This window comes from Podarcis bocagei (genome assembly GCF_964188305.1).
Source record: "Podarcis bocagei genome assembly, chromosome: 16".
Lineage (NCBI taxonomy): Eukaryota > Metazoa > Chordata > Lepidosauria > Squamata > Lacertidae > Podarcis > Podarcis bocagei.
This window is the reverse complement of record NC_138142.1, coordinates 36080651-36102168: the sequence shown is the minus strand read 5'-3', so window position 1 is coordinate 36102168 and position 21518 is coordinate 36080651. Positions and strand designations below refer to the sequence as shown.

General features: G+C 44.7%; 1 protein-coding gene across 1 annotated transcript; it reads left to right on the top strand.

The window, feature by feature from the left end:
* Positions 1-1802: 1802 nt before the first annotated feature.
* Positions 1803-13877, top strand: S100A13 (S100 calcium binding protein A13). Its single transcript, XM_081174358.1, has 3 exons — positions 1803-1964; positions 9294-9545; positions 13574-13877. Exons 2-3 carry the CDS (start codon positions 9393-9395, stop codon positions 13709-13711), a joined length of 291 nt encoding a protein of 96 aa, XP_081030484.1. The 5' UTR covers positions 1803-1964; positions 9294-9392; the 3' UTR covers positions 13712-13877.
* The last annotated feature ends 7641 nt before the right edge of the window (positions 13878-21518 follow it).

Sequence of the window (21518 nt, the reverse complement as noted above, 5' to 3'; positions counted from 1 at the left end):
GAAACAAACAAACAAACAAACAAACAAACAAACAAACAAACCCTCCAGCAAAACAAGAATTGAGCATGCTCTGCGGCCACAAAATGCCAGCTGATTGTTGGCGGGGATGGATATATCATTCATGTGGACATCTTTAATCCATGGGTAACTGTTGAATGTTGAAGGAAAAGAGGCAATGTTCCAGATACATTCATTCAGAGCGCAGATCTGTGATCTTGAGATATTTCAATGGTTAAACAGAATCCCTATAATCAAAAGGCAGCATACCAATTAATTCCAGATGCTATGATTTCCTGGTCTTCAGTGGAAAACTGGCCCAGTTGGGTCAGGAAGGAACCTGCATCTATCCAGTGATTGTTAGACTACGACTCCCATGAATGCTAAACTTCCTGTCTGAGTCTGTCTGAGCCTGACTTAAATTCAAAATCTTGCAAGGTCGTCCTGACTGAATCTGACTTAAATCCAAGCCTCGCTAGATCAAACTGTTTGATCCTGAATTAAATACAAAATCTTGCTAGATCATCCTGTCTCAGACCCTCCAAGTGTCCCTATTTTCCAGGGACGTCCCCGATTTAGAGAAGCTGTCCCGGTTTCTGATTTGATCCCGGAACATCCTGCTTTTCCTTAGGACATCCCTATTTTCTTCGGAGAAACGTTGGAGGGTATGGTAGGATGACCCTATTTGCACTGGAGGGTATGGAGTTATCCAACCCCCGAGCTGTCTGAAGGCAATCCTATATAGGGAAGTTGTGTTTTTTTATGTTTAATGTTTTATTATGTTTTCATATATGTTGGAAGCTGCCCAGAGAGGCTGGGACAACCCAGTGTGGGGTATAAATACAGTGGTGCCCCGCAAGACGAATGCCTCGCAAGACGGAAAAGTCGCTAGATGAAAGAGTTTTCCGTTTTGGAGGTGCTTCGCAAAACGAATCTCCTATGGGCTTGCTTCACAAGACGACAATGTCTTGCGAGTTCCTGCGGTTTCCCCCCCTTTCCCCCCCTTTTTCTAAGCCGCTAAGCCGCTTATCAGCTGATCCAATAAGCCGATAAGCCGCTAAAAGCCGCTAATAGCGCTAATCCACTAATCCGTCAATGGGCTTGCTTCGCAAGACGAAAAAACTGCTAGACGAAGAGAATCACAGAACGGATTCTTTTCGTCTTGCGAGGCACCACTGTAGTAAAATTCATTGTGGAATGGGACGTCCCTATTTTCATCAGAGAAACGTTGGAGGGTATGCTTGTCTGAATCTGACTTAAATCCAAGCCTTGCTAGATCTTCCTGTCCGAGCCTGGCATCAAGTCCAAACCTTGCTAGGGCATCCTGTTTACTTTTCCTGGCCAAAATCAAAATCAAACTACCCCTCCCCCCCCACAAAAAAATGTCCCAGCGTGAGCGACGGCCAGTCGTGTTTTTCTGCAAACGGTGGCTGGGCGAGTGAGTCAGCTCATGAAACAGATTTTCCTGGAGGGCTTCCACCGCCTTCCCTGCTAACTCATCCCGAGGCCCCGGCAGAGAGTCTGTAACACAAACTCTCCCCTTGTGTGTCTTCTGCAGCCTGTACACACCCACAAACACGAGGCGTTGTTGTTGGGGGCTTCTCACCCCCCCGACTTTCCTTGGTTGCATGCCGAATCTTGCAAAAGGAAAGTTTGTTTGTGGACGGCTGGGCAGGGCCAAGACTGGCTGCTGAGCTTTGTGGGTTGTTGTTGACAAGCCAGGAAGGCAATGCCGTGTGTTAGTAGCACTGCGGGCTGCAGCCTGGGGGGGGGGGAGTCCGGGCGTGGGCGGTGTCTGTGGAAAGAGAAACCGTACACCAGCAAAGTCTTTTAGCTTAATGGAGCACTGATCCTTTGAACAACTCCCCCCCTTCCTCGTTTCCCCCGATTCTGGCTGCCCACAGCTGTATAAAAAGCACCGCCCTGTTCCCCCACTGACATTATCCTTGCAAGCGTCCGTCTTCAGGGTAAGTGGCAATCCTTGGGAAGGGGCATGCTGCCAGTTGGTGACAGAGGCTCGACCCCCTTCTTTGGTCATGGGATGTGCATGTGTGTGTGTGTGTGAGAGAGAGATATGGGGCAGTGCAGTTATGGGAGTGCAAAGTCTGCTGACTAACGGAAAGAATTTTGGGAGGCGATGAATCAGTTGAAAACACCCATCCAATCCACCATTGCATTCATGGATTACATGCATGCATTGAGGTGTGTTAGAAAAATCTGCAAGCAGAGGAGGGTCATCTGTTTGAGGTAAAGTGGTAACTCGGGTTACAGACGCTTCAGGTTACAGACTCCGCTAACCCAGAAATAGTACCTCGGGATAAGAACTTTGCTTCAAGATGAGAACAGAAATCGTGTGGCGGTGGCAGGAGGCCCCATTAGCTAAAGTGGTACCTCAGGTTAAGAACAGTTTCAGGTTAAGAACGAACCTCCGGAATGAATTAAGTTCTTAACTGTACTGGTGAGATTCTGAGATAAGCTCAGAGGTTTAAGAAGTTCTGGGCTCCTCCCCTCAAAAAAAAAAAAGAGATATTGCAGAATGGGAAAAATTTCAGAAAAGGACAACCACAAATGATCAAGGGGGTTGGAGCGAGCCCCTACCCCATGAGGAAAGATTTTTAGAAGACATCTGAAGGCAGCCCCGTTTAGGGAAGCTTTTAATGTTTGATGCATTACGGTATTTTAATATTTTGTTGGAAGCCGCCCAGAGTGGCTGGGGAAGCCCAGCCAGATGGGTGGGGTATAAATAATAAATTATTATTATTATTATTATTATTATTATTATTATTATTATTATTATTTTCAGCATCTGGGACTTTTTAGCTTAGAGAAATGACCATTAAGAGGTGGCGCGAGAGAAGTTTATATACCGTATTTTTTGCTCTATAAGACTCACTTTTCCCTCCCAAAAAGTAAGGGGAAATGTGTGTGTGTCTTATGGAGCGAATGCAGGCTGCGCAGCTCTCCCAGAAGCCAGAACAGCAAGAGGGATTGCTGCTTTCACTGCACAGCGATCCCTCTTGCTGTTCTGGCTTCTGAGATTCAGAATATTTTTTTCCTTGTTTTCATCCTCCAAAAACTAGGTGCGTCTTGTGGTCTGGTGCGTCTTATAGAGCGAAAAATACGGTAGTGATGCACGAGGACAGAGAAAATGCGTTTCCCCATCTCTCATAACACCAGAGTTTGAAGTGGAGTTGAATGTGGGAAGGGCCGGGGCCAGATAAAAAGAAGGGCTTTTCCATGCAGTGCAGAGTAAACTGTGGAACTCCCCGCAGGAGGCAGTGGCCGATGGCGACCGACTTGGGTGGCTTCAAGAAAAAGGATTAGAGAAATTTTCCTGGAGGAGGAGGAGGAGAGGGCTATCGATGGCTACTAGTCATGATGGTTTGACTCTGTCTCCACAGGCAGCAGTGCTTCTGAACGCCAGTTACTGGAACCTGCAGCAGGGGTGAGGACCACTGTGAGAACAGGGTTCTGGATTGTATGGGCTAGTGGTCTGATCCCGCAGGACTCCTCCTCGCCTCTTACGTTTAAGAAACAAGTGGGCAATGCGATCCTAAGCACTTTTACCTGAGAGCCAGTGAACTTTAGGAGACACATGCCCTAAGTAAATATGTTAATGGCTGGACTGTCTGTCTCTGTCCATTCAGCTATCTCCCTATACAGTGGTACCTCGGGTTAAGTACTTAATTCGTTCCGGAGGTCCGTACTTAACCTGAAACTGTTCTTAACCTGAAGCACCACTTTAGCTAATGGGGCCTCCTGCTGCTGCCGTGCCGCCGGAGCACAATTTCTGTTCTCATCCTGAAGCAAAGTTCTTAACCTGAAGTACTGTTTCTGGGTTAGCGGAGTCTGTAACCTGAAGCGTATGTAACCTGAAGCGTATGTAACCCCAGGTACCACTGTATGTATTTATTCTCTTGTAACAACATTGTATTCTATGAAGAGCACTTCCAGACAGATGCTGTTGTCCAATGAGATCCAATCATGTACTTGCGAATCTGGGTTGGGCAATTAAAATTGATTGGGAGGTCTTGCATAAACCCACTTTCCCCCCACCCCACCCTGGACTTTTTGCAGGAAGGAAAGTGATGGGAGAAAGCACCAGCGAGAGCGCGTTGGGTCGCAGTTGATTAACGAATCAGAACAAAATGCTCAATAAATAGCAGAGGGCATCTAACATCCAGGCAAACTTTGTGCAAACAAATCAGGATGAGTGCCGGATAAACCAGTCACGTGGAAGTGACATGACACACCGGAATCCAAAATAGCCCACAAGATGTGCTTCGTAGCCACTAGATTAGATAGAATCACAGACGTGTGTCTGTAAGGGCATACCCACATTTCCCATTGTCTCGCTGCTTCCTGCCCAGGGAAAACTGCTCTTTAATGCTCGATCAGAACAAATGGCTGTTATAAGAATTGCGGTTGGCTTTTGAAGTCCACCTCCCTATCGAGGGACTCAAGATCCCTTGAGGTCTGCTGTTGGTCAGAGATACAACAGAAGTGACAATTCAGGTTTCCCTTGGTTTGCCATTTGTTCTGATCTGGCTCTAAAGAGTGGGTTTTTCCTTGGAAAGGAGCAGGGCAAGGGGAAAACAGCTTGGACCTGTGCTTTATTGAGCATGACAGAAGCAGAAGTGTGGATGAGCCCTATATCTATCTATCTATCTATTGATTGATCGATCTATCTCTATCTATCATCTCTCTATATCTATCTATCTATCTATCTATCTATCTATCTATCTATCTATCTATCATCTATCTATCTATCATCTATCTATCTATCATCTATCTATCTATCATCTACCTATCTATCTATCTATCTATCTATCTATCATCTATCTATCTATCTATCATCACCTATCTATCTATCTATCATCTATCTATCTATCTATCTATCTATCATCATCTATCTATCATCTTTCTATATCTATCATCTATCATCTATCTATCTCTATCTATCATCTATCTATCTATCTATCATCTATCTATCTATCATCTGTCATCTATTATCTCTATATCTATCTATCATCTATCTTTCTATCATCTATCTATCTATATCTATCTATCTATCTATCTATCTATCTATCTATCTATCTATCTATCTATCATCTATATCTATCTATCTATCTATCTATCTATCTCTATCTATCTATCTATCTATCTATCTATCTATCTATCTATCTATCATCTATCTATATCTATCTATATCTATCTATCTATCTATCTATCTATCTATCTATCTATCTATCATCTATCTATCTATCATCTGTCATCTATTATCTCTATATCTATCTATCATCTATCTTTCTATCATCTATCTATCTATATCTATCTATCTATCTATCTATCTATCTATCTATCTATCTATCTATCATCTATCTATATCTATCTATCTATCTATCTATCTATCTATCTATCTATCTATATCTATCTATCTATCATCTATCTATCATCTATCTATCTATCTATCTATCTATCTATCATCTATCTATCTATCTATATCTATCTATCTATCTATCTATCTATCTATCTATCTATCTATCTATATCTATCTATCTATCTATCTATCTATCTATCTATCTATCTATCTATCATCTATCTATCTAATCTATCTATCTATCTATCTATCTATCTATCATCTATCTATCTCTATCTGTCTGTCTGTCTGTCTGTCTGTCTGTCTGTCTGTCTATCTATCTATCTATCTATCTATCTATCTATCTATCTATCTATCTCTATCTATATCTCTGTCTGTCTATCTATCTATCTATCATCTATCTATCTATCTATCTATCTATCATCTATCTATCATCTATCTATCTATCATCTATCATCTCTATCTATCATCTACAGTATCTATCTCTCTATCATCTATCGTTGTGGCACACAGGTCTAAAACATTGCCAGCAAAACAGAGCCTCCAAATTCAGGGTCAGTTTATCCTGAAAACAAGGTGCTAAAGACAAATTGCAAAAAGCAACAACTCAGGAACATTGCCTCCATGCCTTGCTGGTGGGTTTCTGGGAGTTTCCTGGGTCTCTCGCTGAGGAGGGCTTTTCTTACATTTTAAAGGGTGCTATAAATTCTCAGTCCAGCCAGCTAACCAGCGTAAGGACCAGCCAGATTGGACGTTGGTCACCTATTTTGGAGCTAATTGCCTTTTAAGACAATTAGCTGGTGTGGTATGGGGAGCCAGATCGCAGGGCTGTGGGACGGAGGGGATAGTGTCTCTCCTGACCCCAAAGTTGCGTTTAGAAGTGCTTTAGTTGCCCCAGGAGGAAAGTGGTGCAATCCTATACATGCTTTCGCCCTGAATTCAGCAGGACTGGTTTGCAAGAGGGCATCCATAGGATCCGGCCCACACATCCATGCAACTGAATTCACCTCCTCACATTTACCCAAAAGTAAGCCTCACTGAGTTGGAGGTGGCTTATTCCCAAGTCAGCATGCAGCACAATGCAATTGATTAATCTATGGGTGGAAAGATACAACTCTGATATGTGCATTGTTATTTCTTACTGTTAATTCTTTTTAGTGGTGTTATTAGTTCCTAATTTCCACAGAGGGAGGCGAGCTCCTTGCCCTCTTAACAACCAGTTCCCTTCTCCTTGGGACTTGACCACTTTCTAATATTTTTGGGATACAGTGTCCTGCAGAAATGTACTAGGATCAACCCACAGTCAGAGCTGATGGGGAGAAATGTGATTCAGCTCACATTTAAAGACAAATCTCCCTAGTTTCTGCATCCCCAAATGATACACAAACGGAAATGCAGCCATCTTAGGAAATCTGCCCTTCTCTGAATTTTGCAATCCAGTTTCTTTCGTGGAGTAACATGTATAACGATGTACAAACTGGTGTTAAAGTGTGCGTAGAAATGGATCTCTTAGTGAAACTAACCCGCCACAAATGCACTCTACTGGGGAACGTTGCAAATAGGTGCATAAGAAGATTGCGAACATCAGGAGAAGTTTGCGCGAATATGCTGATAGGTTTTCATGAGAAGAAAGGTCAAGGGCTTGTGAAGAAGAAGAAGAAGAAGAGTTTGGATTTGATATCCCGCCTTTCACTCCCCTTCAGGAGTCTCAAAGCGGCTAACATTCTCCTTTCCCTTCCTCCCCCACAACAAACACTCTGTGAGGTGAGTGGGGCTGAGAGACTTCAGGGAAGTGTGACTGGCCCAAGGTCACCCAGCAGCTGCATGTGGAGGAGCGGAGACACGAACCCGGTTTCCCAGATTACGTGACTACCGCTCTTAACCACTACACCACACGGGTTGATGCAGATCTGCTGAAGGAGGATGGGAGAACTCCAGAATGGCCAGTTCTAGTGCTTTATTAAAGGAAAGTGTAAGCTTACAACGCTCCCTGCAGAGCCTCACTGCTATTATGTTAAGCATTACTTATGCACAAAGCAAACTACGTAAACAGGCACCAATAATCCAGTTAACTCACCCCTGGCTTAGAGCCCCCTTCCATCTCTCAGATAAGGTAGTACATTATCTCTCATCCATCTCCCAGATAAGGTAGAAGCTTATCTCTCATCCATCTTAGGCTGGCAGTCAATCAATGTGAGAGGTCTCCCTTCTCCCAACTTGCTAAGCATCCCAAGCAAGCCAACTAATACAGTATATGCCCAAGCATGTGAATAAGCCGATTTGATCTTGTTCTTTTTTTAAAAAAAAATTATTAACAATTTCAACATAACAATATATCAAAACATATCATATTCATTATTTCCCCCCTTTCCCCATTCCCCATCAAACCCTCTCCCCCCCGAGACTTCCCTCAGTTCCTCTCTCTGATTTCTCAGCATATTATAAAATTATTTCAATCCTTATATTATCTATCTACCATGTAATCAATCACTAAATTTGTGTATGTTTATTCAAAACCTGCCAAAGAGTCCAGTTCATTTTGTTGTCTTTTTAAATACTTTATAAAAAGTTCCTATTCTTCTTTGAAGTCACCGTTGTCCTTACCTCACAGTTTGTATGTCAGTTTAGCCAATTCTGCATAGTTCATCGGTTTCTCTTGCCGCTGTTGCTTTGTTGGGGTTTCCTCATTCTTCCATCCTTGTGCTCTTGCCGCTGTTGTAGCATACATGAATAAATTCTGTGTTTTCCTTGGCAGGTCTTGTCCTACAACCCCTAACAAAAATGCTTCTGGTTTTTTTAAACAAATGTTATTTTAAACATTTTCTTCAATTCATTATCTATCAGTTCCCAAATTTTTTTAACTTCTCTGCATTCCCACCACATACGATGTGATCTTGTTCTTGCAGCAAGTGACAATTGGTCATGGGGTTATCTTGGCTACCAAGGTGGCGTTTACAGGCCTTCTGGAATGTTTTCTCCTTTGCCTCTAGGCAGTATTGCAAACTGGTAGCTCAACTGGTTAGAGTGTGGTGCTGATAACGCCAAGGTTGCAGGTTTGATCCCTGATTGGGACAGCGGGATGTTGCCTGCATGGCAGAGGGTTGGATGACATGGTTCTCAGGATCCTTTCCAATTCTACCGTTCTGTGATTCTATGAAAAGCTGAAAGACCGGCCCATGGCACATTCGTTTGGCAAAGCAACAAGTGACATTGGTCTCTCTTGTTGAGTTGTTGTCGATTGACGGCGATGTTTTAACTAGCCAGAGCTTTGATTCTATTCATTTAAAATACTGCTATGGAAAGACCCTGACAGTTAAAAAAATAAAAAGACATAGCAATAAAAAACAGAAAAAAATTACTACTACTACTACTTTATTATTTATACCCCGCCCTTCTGGCTGAGCTTCCCCAGCCACTCTGGGCGGCTTCCAAAAAAATATTAAAATACTGCAATACGTCAAACACTAAAAGCTTCCCTAAACAGGGCTGCCTTCAGGTGTCTTCTAAAAGTCTGTTAGTTGTTGTTCTCTTTGACATCTGGTGGGAGGGTGTTCCACAGGGAGGGCGCCACTACTGAGAAGGCCCTCTGCCTGGTTCCCTGTAACTTGACTTCTTTCAGTGAGGGAACCGCCAGAAGGCCCTCAGTGCTGGACCTCAGTGTCCTGGTAGAATGATGGGGGTGAGACGCTCCTTCAGGTATACTGGACCGAGGCCGTTTAGGGGTTTAAAGGTCAGCACCAACACTTTGAATTGTGCTCAGAAATGTACTGGGAGCCAATGTAGGTCTTTCAAGACTGGTGTTATATGGTCTCTTAGTTCTTATGTCCTTTGCTGCTTTGTTGACAACTTTCCTCCTGCTCTTCCCCTGTTGATTTCCTCCTGACTGCCTCACCTTCTCCTTCTCCCCTGTTCACAGAGCCCGTCTTACACAGCCCGTCGCTACAAACACACTCTCCATCCATCGAGCCACAGCCTCAGCGAGGAAGGAACTCACTCACCACTCCTCAGTCCTGAGATGGCCAGCAGCGAATGGACAGAGCTGGAGGCAGCCATCGAGAAGATCGTCAACATCTTCTTCACGCATGCGGGCCGTGAGGGCAAGAAGGGGACTCTGACGGCTGGGGAGTTCAAGGAACTTGTTCACGAGCAGCTCCCGAACCTCATGAAGGTAGGGTGGGGGGAACGACACAAATTATAGGGCGTAAGACCAGGTGGATGGGGGAGACTTTTATTTTAAAATCAGGATAAGCAGGGCTAGGCCGAAAGCATTTTGCTGAAGGACAAGTTGGAGACCCACTGCCTCTCAATGAATGTCCCAGAAGCTCTGCAGGGAACAGTTTTCTGCTTGAGGGCGACATTCCCTTCTGAGCAGCCTTCCAGGGCCATGTTGCAGTGTTGGGAAGGGACCAGAGGCCACAGTGAGTGGAGTAACGAGTGCGGATTTTACCTTCGCGGAGTAAACTGGTTCCCGCACACTCACTCGCACCTTCCTTCACGAATCCTCCATCCAAGCAAGCAAGCAAGAGGCATTATTCGAGTCGCGATGGTGTCCTGTGCAGGTCAGCAATAAATCACATGGCGTCAGTGAAGTTAGGGAAACAAGATCTGCTCAGGAGGCCAGGCCTAGTGAGCACAGCAACTCATCCTGGTAGACTTTGCCCCCTATGAGGCAGCTGAGGGTTGCCCACAGTTGCCTAAGTCTGCTTCTCCCCAGTTCCTTCCCAAGCAATCTGAGACTCAGTCGACGTGCCTGTCTTTGCTACTCCCTCTTCACACCTCTCCTGGTCCTGGGAGACCAGCAGGGAGGGAAGCTGGACACAGCAGGAGGGGAGTCTCCTTGGCTTCTTCAGCAGCCTGCCTCATCTCAGCCTCTTGGCCCCCTCCTCTCCAGCCTCTGCTTCTGCCTCTGATTCTGAACTGCTCTCTGCCACAGCCTCTTCCTGCTCACTACGGCGGTTCATAAGAAACTTTTTTGTTGTTGTAAATGCCTGCTCCAAAGGTCTTATCTTACCATCTTAGGGATTATACAGCTATATCTGAAATGTCATGCATATCAGTTAATATCTTGACCCTCCTCCACGAAATAGCTGTTTACTTGGCCGTTTTCCTATGTCGTGAAGGGTGAAATTTCAATTCAGTGGAGCAGGGTCAAGATATTAACTGATATGCATGAAATTTCAGATATAGCTATATAATCCCTAGTGTAGTAAGATAAGACCATTGGAGCAGGCATTTACAAAAGAAAAGTTTTTTATGAACCGCCCTACTGCTCACTAAGGGATGCGGGTGGCGCTGTGGTCTAAACCACAGAGCCTAGGGCTTGCTGATCAGAAGGTTGGCAGTTCGACTCCCCATGACGGGGTGAGCTCCTGTTGCTTGGTCCCTGCTCCTGCCAACCTAGCAGTTCAAAAGCACATCAAAGTGCAAGTAGACAAATAGGTCCTGCTCCGGCGGTAAGGTAAACAGCGTTTCCGTGTGTTGCTCTGGTTTGCCAGAAGCAGCTTAGTCATGCTGGCTACATGACCTGGAAGCTGTACGCCAGCTCCCTTGGCCAGTTAAGCGAGATGAGCGCCGCAACCCCAGAGTCGGTCATGACTTGACCTAATGGTCAGGGGTCCCTTTACCTTTACTGCTCACTAAACCCTGTTGCACCTTCTGCTTCTGACACATCCTTCTCCCAGTCTTCTCCTTCTGACCACCCACCACCAGTCCCCTGTTTCCGAGCCATCTTCCCTTGGGGGGTTTTCCAGCTACTGCCTCCCACCTCTCCTCTGCATCCAGCTAGTCTCCAACAGCTGAGAGAGAACCCTGCCTCAAACCCTAGAGAGCAGTTGCCAGTCAGTGTTGGAAATACTGTGCCAGACGAACCAATGGTCTGACTCTGACAAGAGTGGAGGGATTCACTCGTGTGCTACATTCCAGTAGGTAAGGTGAAGGATTGCAAAAGTTTTGAGTAGCTGGCAGCTGCAGCAGTCGCAATGTCTAAGGACAGGGGAGGTATTGTATTTGATTCATGTCGCAGTTGGAGGAGAACCTAAGTCCTGCTTTCGGAATCAATGACTTAAATGCAGCCTGCCTTCAAAATTCACCCTTCTCTGAATCATGCAATGCATTCTCTAGCACAGCCTTTTACACCAAGATGGGTATGAATGCGTCTCTTAGTGAAAATAAGATAGAAAAATGCATTGTATTCAGGAAAATTGCTTTGCAAAGATTTTTGTGCGTGTGTGTGTTAGGTAAAATTGCATAGAAAAATGTGTGCTCTGCAAAAATGTGACTATTAGGCAACGTTGCGTATACGCATGTGTCCATTTTGAGAAATGTGCATTAAAACGCTGGTGGATTTTCATGAGGCCTTGATTCGTGTCCCTTTTAAAAGTGAGCCTACTTGACAGTTGCCATTGTGCTCAGAGTAGACCCACTGGAAATAATGGACCTACGTTAGTCTAGTTCATTAAAGCCAACGGGGGTCTTTTTCTGAGTGGGATGAAGATTGGGAGCAACCCCACTGAGCCTAAGTTAGTCACATCCATTGATTTCAGTGGGTCTACTCTGAGTAATGACTAATGCTTGGCTCCACCTGTACTAGCTGTTCAAAGAACTGTGATACCGCTTTAACAGTCATGGCTGCCTCCATAGGATCCTGGGAGGAGTTGTTTATTAAGGGTGATGTTAGGAGACCCCACCCTGAGCTATGATTCCCAGCACCCTTAAACTGTGGTTCCCAAGATTCTTTGGAGGAAACTGCCTTGACTTTAAAAAGTGGTATAAATGTGATTTCAATTGATGGTTTGGATATGACCCCTGCTGCCTTTGATTTTCTTTCCTTCTTTTTTTTTAAATATAAATTTTATTAGTATTTTCCACACAACAACAACATGAAAAATATCAAAAAAATAACAGTACACAAAACACTAAAACCGACATTCAAAACAAACAAACAAAACAAATCCATATCCTACAAGTTAATAATATAAAGACTAAAAAGAAAAACAAACATTGACTTCCCTTTGATTATCTACATTAAGCCATGGGGTTATGGTCTCGGCTGTGTATACTATACATTTAAGGCACCCCCACAAAATAAAAAAAGGATCCTAGGAGCTGTAGTTTGTTAAATTGAGAGATTTTAGGAGACCTTAAGACAGCTACAATTCCCAGTGCCTCTAACAAACTGCTGTATACTTCCCAGGATTATTTAAGGAGGGGGAAAGCCACGACTGCTAAAGTGGTATAAAAATGCTATAGATATATGGGGTTCTTATTCCTACCCAGAGTAAACCCACTGAAATTAATCAACATGACTAACCTAGTCTACTCTGCCAAGAAAGAGCATGTGGAAAACTAGTTCTTCAGGGAATAAATTTCAGCTAGACCACCTTCTACCTGACATGCTAGATTTCTGTGTGCAAGGAATTCCTTTCCTCTCTCACTCTGTGTGCGTGTAGCTTTCAGACCACCCCCTCACTTGCTGCTTGTGGGAAGTTGGACCAGACTCCGTGTCATCCATGGGGTGATGCAAACACGAGACACCTGCTGCCGCGATGACCACATCTTGCAGGAGCAAATTCCTGAAGTTAATTATGCATAGTTATGAAGATGTATTTCCTTTTGTTGGTTCTGAACCGAAGGCTGCCAATCAATTTTCTTGGATGACTCTGAGCTCTAGGAGTATGATGAGAGAGAGAGAATTCTCCTCAGACTGTCTTCTCCATGCCATACATAATTTTTACAAGCGGGTTCGTGTGACAAAACGTCGCAGCGCCTTTGCTATCCCTGACTTTTCCTTTTTAAAATAATAATAATACGTTTTTATTAATTTTAACATGCAAATTATAAAACGTACCACGCAAATTATTACAAATACACTTTTTTTGGACTTAACCTCTTTTTATGCATTACTTAATTTTATATTGTCTTTACCTCTCTTAACTTATCATCTCTCCTTTTCCATTTTTACAATATTTCCAACAGTACTCCTCACAGAACTTCTTGCAAACCTGCAAATGTCATCTGATCATCACAAATACTTTTCATATAGTTCGTAAATTTACTCCAGTCTTCGGTAAAATTCTGGTCCCGCCGGTTTCGGATCCTTCCTGTTAATTCATCTAATTCCTGTTAATTTGTCTAATTAACAAATTAACAAATTAGACGTATCCCTGACTTTTCCTTTCTTTTCCTCCTTTTCCGAAGGACGTTGGCGACCTCGACGAGAAGATGAAGAGCTTGGATGTCAACAACGACGAGGAGCTGAAATTCGGAGAGTACTGGAGGCTGATTGGGGAGCTGGCCAAGGATATCAAGAGGGAGAAAGTGGGGAGAAAGAAGTGAAAGTCGTGGCACGGGTGGGTGGCCGTGGCTCGTGCGAGAGAGAGAGTTGGGTGAGTGGGACCAAGACACCTTGATTCTGAGTGCTTGCAGGAGGAGGAAGATAACAGGAAATATCAACCCGTCAGTCAGCAGGCAGCAGCAATTCAAATAAAAGCATTTGCTCTGAGATACTGTTGTTGTTTGTTGCTTGCTTGGTGGCAAAGTAATAATAATAATAATAATAATAATAATAATAATAATAATAATAATAATAATAATAATAATAACAACTTATTATTTGTACCCCACCCATCTGGCTGGGCTTCCCTAGCCACTCGGGGCGGCTTCCAACAAAATATTAAAATACAGTAATGCATCAAACATTAAAAGCTTCCCTAAACAGGGCTGCCTTCAGATGTCTTCTAAAAGTCTGGTAGTTGTTGTTCTCTTTGACATCTGGTGGGAGGGCGTTCCACAGGGTGGGTGCCACTACCGAGAAGGCCCTCTGCCCCCTGTAACTTGGCTTCTCACAGTGAGGGAACCACCAGAAGGCCCTTGGTGCTGGACCGCAGAACAATGGGCGTGGAGACGCTCCTTCAGATATACTGGACCGAGGCCACTTAGGGCTTTAAAGGTCAGCACCAACACAAACAAGGAAGAGGGAGCATGACTGAGGTGTATAAAATCATACATGGTGTGGAGAAAGTGGACAGAGATAATTTTTTCTCCCTTTTTTATAGCACTAGAATTTGTGGACGTCCAATGAAGCTGGTGGCACTGGGGACACGGGTGGCGCTGTGGGTTAAACCACAGAGCCTAGGACTTTTTGATCAGAAGGTCGTCGGTTCGAATCCCTGCGACGGGGTGAGCTCCCGTTGCTTGGTCTCTGTTCCTGCCAACCTAGCAGTTTGAAAGCACATCAAGTAGATAAATAGGTACCGCTCCGGCGGGAAGGTAAACAGCGTTTCCGTGCACTGCTCTGGTTCGCCAGAAATGGCTTAGTCATGCTGGCCACATGACCTGGAAACTGTACGCTGACTCCCTCAGCCAATAAAGTGAGATGAGCTCCGCAACCCCAGAGTCAGTCACGACTGGACCTAATGGTCAGGGGTCCCTTTACCTTTACCTTTAATGAAGCCGAATGTTGGAAGATTCCAGACAGACAGAGGAAAGTAGTTTCGCTCCACAAAGTGAATAGTTAATCTAGAGGACTCATTTCCAGAGGAAGCATTGATGGCCACCAACTTGGATGGCTTTAAAAGAGGATGGGGCAAATTCATGGTGAAGTCTGTCAATGAGCCATAATGACTACCGATATGCTAAAGAGGCAATGTGCTTTTAAACACCAGTTTTTAGGAATCACAAGTGGTGGGAGTTGCTGTTGCACTCAGGTCCTCATAGAATCATAGAATCATAGAGTTGGAAGAGACCACAAGGGCCATCGAGTCCAACCCCCTGCCAAGCAGGAAACACCATCAGAGCACTCCTGACATATGGTTGTCAAGCCTCTGCTTAAAGACCTCCAAAGTAGGAGACTCCACCACACTCCTTGGCAGCAAATTCCACTGTCGAACAGCTCTTACTGTCAGGAAGTTCTTCCTAATGTTTAGGTAGAATCTTCTTTCTTGTAGTTTGGATCCATTGCTCCGTGTCCGCTTCTCTGGAGCAGCAGAAAACAACCTTTCTCCCTCCTCTATGTGACATCCTTTTATATATTTGAACATGGCTATCATATCACCCCTTAACCTCCTCCAGGCTAAACATGCCCAGCTCCCTTAGCCGTTCCTCATAAGGCATCGTTTCCAGGCCTTTGACCATTTTGGAGGAGGAGCCAGAAATCCATCACCTCCTTTTGCACTGAGGAGAGTAAGATGTGTCTACCTCTGGAGGGGGGAAGGCGGAGCATCTGTTAAGACAGAGGAGCAGCTCGACAGGTAAGAGAAACACGTTTGGCTTCAGGCCAGGGCTCGGTGCGAGAGAGCCCAGGAATGACAACCTGCTGTTCCTTTGGAGCCGGAAATGAAGCTTCCCGATTTCCAAGACAAGTATTATATAAGGAGGCTGATTTCGGCAGGGCAAAGGAATGCGCTCCGGAATTTAACCCCCGAGGGTGTTGCTCCGCCACAGGTGACCATGACAACAGGGGCGTCTCCTGAATCCACACGGCCTCTGATTCCAAGCTTTGTGTGGGCACAGAGGAGGGACCGATGGCACTTGAACCACAGGCTGCTTGTGCGCGCAAATGAGCTGTGCCCATATGGACGAAAGCATCCTTCCCATCCTTTATCCACAGAAAAGGTTCACAGTATAGAAAGATTCCGTATGCGCTCATAGAGCTCTCCCATGCGCAAGTGCCTTTCCCGGTCCTTATCCACATGGAAGCTTCCCTGTGTGCACACTGGGCTCCCACATTCCCAGGTGCCTCCAAGAAGCCCACACAAGATGGGGCTGAGAATAGCCATAACCCCTGCTTGCCCACCCGCTCCAAATCCAGCATCCATAAACTGAGTGCCTCTGAATTTAGAGGGCTCATAGAGCCACCATGATGAGTTGTAGTCATTTTCAGACCCTCTCCTGAACCAATGATTTGTCTAATTTCAGCTGAGTTAGGGAATGGGCAAATCTATGTCATTTTTCCAGTTTTTCACATCAGTCTGCATTAAAAGAAAACTCCCCGTGATAATTTATCAGCATTTTAGGGCAGATTTCTCCTAATATGCAGGGTTTGTTTTTTGTTTTTTGTCTTGCGAAACAATTCTCCCTTCCACAAGGCATTATTTTATGCTCTTTTTACTCACGCATGCATTTCCCTGAAAACTATATTATCTGTTTTTGAAGCTTGGCTGGGGAACCGCACTACAAAAGTTAGAGAAGGACGGATTTGAAGAATGTGTTTTTGGTTCATGCACTCTTTCAGAAAGTTCAGGGTAGATTGTTAAAGGTAAAGGGACCCCTGACCATTAGCTCCAGTCGCGGCCGACTCTGGGGTTGCAGCGCTCATCTCGCTTTATTGGCCAAGGGAGCCGGCGTACAGCTTCCAGGTCGTGTGGCCAGCATGACTAAGCCACTTCTGGCGAACCAGAGCAGCGCACGGAAATGCCATTTACCTTCCCGCCGGAGTGGTACCTATTTATCTACTTGCACTTTGTGCTTTCGAACTGCTAGGTGGGCAGGAGCTGGGACCGAGCAACGGGAGCTCACCCCGTCGCGGGGATTCGAACCACTGACCTTCTGATCGTGAAGCCCTAGGCTCTCTGGTTTAACCCACAGTGCCATCAGGGTAGATGGGCTTGCTTTTAAAGGCAAACTGAATCCTAAGAACATAAGGACAGCCTGCCTGATCAGGCCAATGTCCATTTAGTTCAGCATCCTGTCCAACTTGTGGAAAACTGGCAACTGTTATTCCGGAGTGGTAATGTCTCCGACCACAAAGGTCTATATTTTTAGGACCCACCTGATGTCTGTGATTATAAGCTGCCTTAAACTGTTAACGTTGAGTTGTAACTGTTGTCGCCTGCCTTGGGACCTTAGGGTGAAAGGTGGGTAAATAAGACTGAGAACAATAATCCTCATCGGTTAACTCTCTTTAATTAAAGGCTTCTGTCTAGGGACTGTCAACGCAAAGAAGGTGCTAGATTTTATTACCGGGAAATGATTATACGTGGCTTATACAAATTCGCAACGGATATGTCTGTCAATGACTGTTAGGCGAACCAGGCTATATATCCAGCCAGTGTGGTGTAGTGGTTAAGAGCGGTGGACTCGTAATCTGGTGAACTGGGTTCGCTTCCCCGCTCCTCCACAAGCAGCTGCTGGGTGACCTTGGGCCAGTCACACTTCTCTGAAGTCTCTCAGCCCCACTCACCTCACAGAGTGTTTGTTGTGGGGGAGGAAGGGAAAGGAGAATGTGAGCCGCTTTGAGACTCCTTAAGGGGAGTGAAAGGTGGGATATCAAGTCCAAACTACTACTACTACTACTACTACTACTACTCCTCTTCTTCTTCTTCTTCTTCTTCTTCTTCTTCTTCTTCTTCTTCTTCTTCTTCTTCTTCTTCTTCTTCTTCTTCTTCATACACAGGCAACCCTGTACACTCACAGCCACGTCCAGGGAACCTGTAGCCCTCCAGTTGTGTCTGGACTCGAATTCGCAGCAGCCCCAGCAGTCAGCATGCTTGATAAGCAGGGGCTGGTGGGAGTTCCACAACATCTGGAGGGCCACAGGAAGCCCTAGAAGGCTCGATTCTGCAAGAATGGTTCCTTACATCAATGCAGTGGTTCCAAAATCAACGATGCACATGAGGAAGGGAGCTTTGGGCTAGGTTTTGAGAAGGGACCCTTAAGGGATGGGGTACAGACATCTGAAGGCAGCCTTGTTTAGGGAAGCTTTTAATGTTTGATGTATTACAGTATTTTAATATTTTTTGGGAAGCTGCCCAGAGTGGCTGGGGAAGCCCAGCCAGATGGGCGGGGTATAAATAAATTATTATTATTATTATTATTATTATTATTATTATTATTATTATTATTATTATTACACCCAAAACAGCCCAGTGAGGAGTCGACATGAAACGCTGACTGGCAGGCAGAGGGAGAGAGACCTGAATGGAACATCCTGGGAAGGGAATGGCTGGTTGAAAACAAGCACTTGGAGCTGAAACATTTTGATGCAGTTTGGATATATCTAAGAGGGCGCTGTTGGGGAGGAATTGTTCCCTTTCATGGCTGGTGTACGAGCTTCTCAGGCATATTTTTAGGACCACCTGGGGCTCAGTCTCTGAGATAATCCAGATGAGTGTTGCTCGTTGTCCCGTGTGTTACAGCAGACTAACTGGCCTCTGCTAGAAGCTGGGCACCTAATGTTCCTGGTCCCATGCTGTGGAACACACTTCCAGCAAAGATGCAGCAATAATAACACAGTGGTACCTCGGGTTACATACGCTTCAGGTTACAGACTCCGCTAACCCAGAAATAGTGCTTCAGGTTAAGAACTTTGCTTCAGGATGAGAACAGAAATTGTGCTCCGGCAGCCCGGCAGCAGCAGGAGGCCCCGTTAGCTAAAGTGGTGCTTCAGGTTAAGAACAGTTTCAGGCTAAGAACGGACCTCACCTCCAGAACGAATTAAGCACTTAACCCAAGGTACCACTGTAATAATAATAATGATAATAATAATGATAATAATAATAATACTTTATTATTTGTACCCCGCCCATTTGGCTGGGTTTCCCCAGCCACTCTGGGGGGCTTCCAACAAAGATTAAAAATACATTAAAATGTCACACATTAAAAACTTCCCTGAACAGGGCTGCCTTCAGATGTCTTCTAAATGTCAGGTAGTTGTTTATCTCTTTGACATCTGATGGGAGGGCCTTCCACAGGGCGGGCGCCACTACCGAGAAAGCCCTCTGCCTGGTTCCCTGTAGCATCCTCGTTTTTGCTCACTGGGGAAATAAGCTTTACACCAATCCTGGCCTGACTGCACCACCTGCCAATTCGTTTCTGGGCCCAGTTGAAAGTGCTGGTTTTGACCTATAAAGCCTTAGACGGCTCAGGACTGCAATACCTCAAGCACCACCTCTCTCCACATGAGACCTGGACCCTGAGTCATCTTCTGAGGCCCTTCTTCTTGTGCCTCCTCCTATCTATTTGGGGTTTATTGTCTGCCTGTCTGTTGTTTGTAAGTCACTTTGAGTTAAAAGGTAAAGGTAAAGGGACCCCTGACCATTAGGTCCAGTCGTGACCAACTCTGGGGTTGCGGCGCTCATCTCGCTTTACTGGCCGAGGGAGCCGGCGTACAACTTCCGGGTCATGTGGCCAGCAGGACTAAGCCGCTTCTGGCGAACCAGAGCAGCACATGGAAACGCCGTTTACCTTCCCGCTGGAGCGGTACCTATTTATCTACTTGCACTTTAATGTGCTTTCGAACTGCTAGGTTGGCAGGAACAGGGACCGAGTAACGGGAGCTCACCCCGTCGCGGGGATTCGAACTGCCAACCTTCTGATTGGCAAGTCCTAGGCTCTGTGGTTTAGCCCACAGCGCCACCCGCGTCCCTTTGAGTTACCTTGGGCAAAATAAAGCAATTAATTTAATCAGTGGTTTCCCCCCTTTTTTTAAAAAAAATGTTTAGGGGCACTCTCATTTTGGCTCAAGAAAACCACCATTTTATAGTTCAAATCGGGGGAAATAAATACCATCAATGGGCAAAAGTACAAAGAACATGCATTGCCTCATATTACACAGCTTGACAGCTCACAGTGATTTTCCTACTCATATTGAAATACTGCCCCTCAATGAGGCCAAACTTTCATCAGCAAAACACCACACATCCACATTCAACACTGCTTCACACATTAAACGCTCGCTTCCATCTGGAGACTCAGGAAATGCCATGAGAGGAAATGAGGACGCCATCGGGGGTAGCGACGGAACTGACGATTCACCGTGCTAGCGAAGAAACTAAAAATGTTTAAAATTTTAGATTCACAAAATGTTTAGGGGTATGTGTACCCCTGTGTCCCCCCAGAAAAAGCACTGATTTTTTTAATTATTATTATTATTATTAGACTGTCAGACACTCCTTGAATTATGTCTTTCTATGTCCACAGGTCTATGCAGCTATATAAATTGATGAGCCGATACAGATGGAATAATCTATCAATTTCAGTCTCTCTCTCGGGTCGCCGGGAAAAGAGACAACTCTGGAAATTATAGCTCTGTGAAAGAATGGAGGGGGCCTCCTGTCAGCTCTCAGCACCCTTAACAAATGACAGCTTCCAGGATACTTTAGGGGAAGCCATGACTGCTGAATGTGTTAGTCTACTGCTTTCGATGCACAGGGAAGATGGGGCCTGATTCTCATCTCCCAGTTCTCCACATTTCCACATCAGTTTGCAAATTCTTTTCTTAAAATAACATGAAAATTCACCAGCATTTTAATGCAAATTTTGCCTAATTTGCAAGACAAGTTTTTTGCAAGCCACCCCCCCCAAACATAATGCATTTTCATACATTCTTTTAATAAAAGTATGCATTTTCCAACATGCAAACTTTACCCAGCGTATACATTTTCATACCTACAACTTGGTAGAAGAACTGCGTTGCAAAATTCGGGGCAGTTCGGATTTCGAAGGATGGCTGAGTTTTGCTTCGTGTTTTGCTTCAGGAAGTGCAAATGAGAGCAGCTGGCCTTTGAATGCAAACTGAATTGGATTTTGCCTCTGTCCCTATTTGACCGGTCACTTTTATGATTATTTGTATTATATTTCATGGTGGTTGCTTTGTTTGCATTGTTAAGACTGTTTATTAAATTTATTCGCTGCTTTTTTTGCCACAGCAATTTTACACTAACATTTATATCCCACCTTTCCTACTCAAGGGTGGCTTACATACCATATTTTTCCGTGTATAAGATCCCCCCGTGTATAAGTTGATCCCTATATTTTTTAACCCAAATAAAGAAATCAATAATTATTTATCTGTTGAGGGTTTTTTAAAGTTTTTTTGGGGGGGTCGCCCACTGCCAATCTCTCACCTGCCTGCCCAATTGTCACCACTGATCACCTGCCCCCCCTGCACTCACAATCTGTGTACAAGATGGCCCCCATTTTTTGCCTAACAAATTTAAGCAAAAAACATTGTCTTATACACAGAAAAATACGGCAGCCCTCCTCCTCACTGTTTTGACCTCGCAATAACCTGGTGAGGTAGTTTAAGTTGAGCAAAAACTATAAATTATTAAGCTACCACTTGCCACTTGCCACCTGCCGCTATACTTCAAATCCTGCCTAAGTTTGAACACAACCATGATATTTCTTTTTCAAATATTCTACA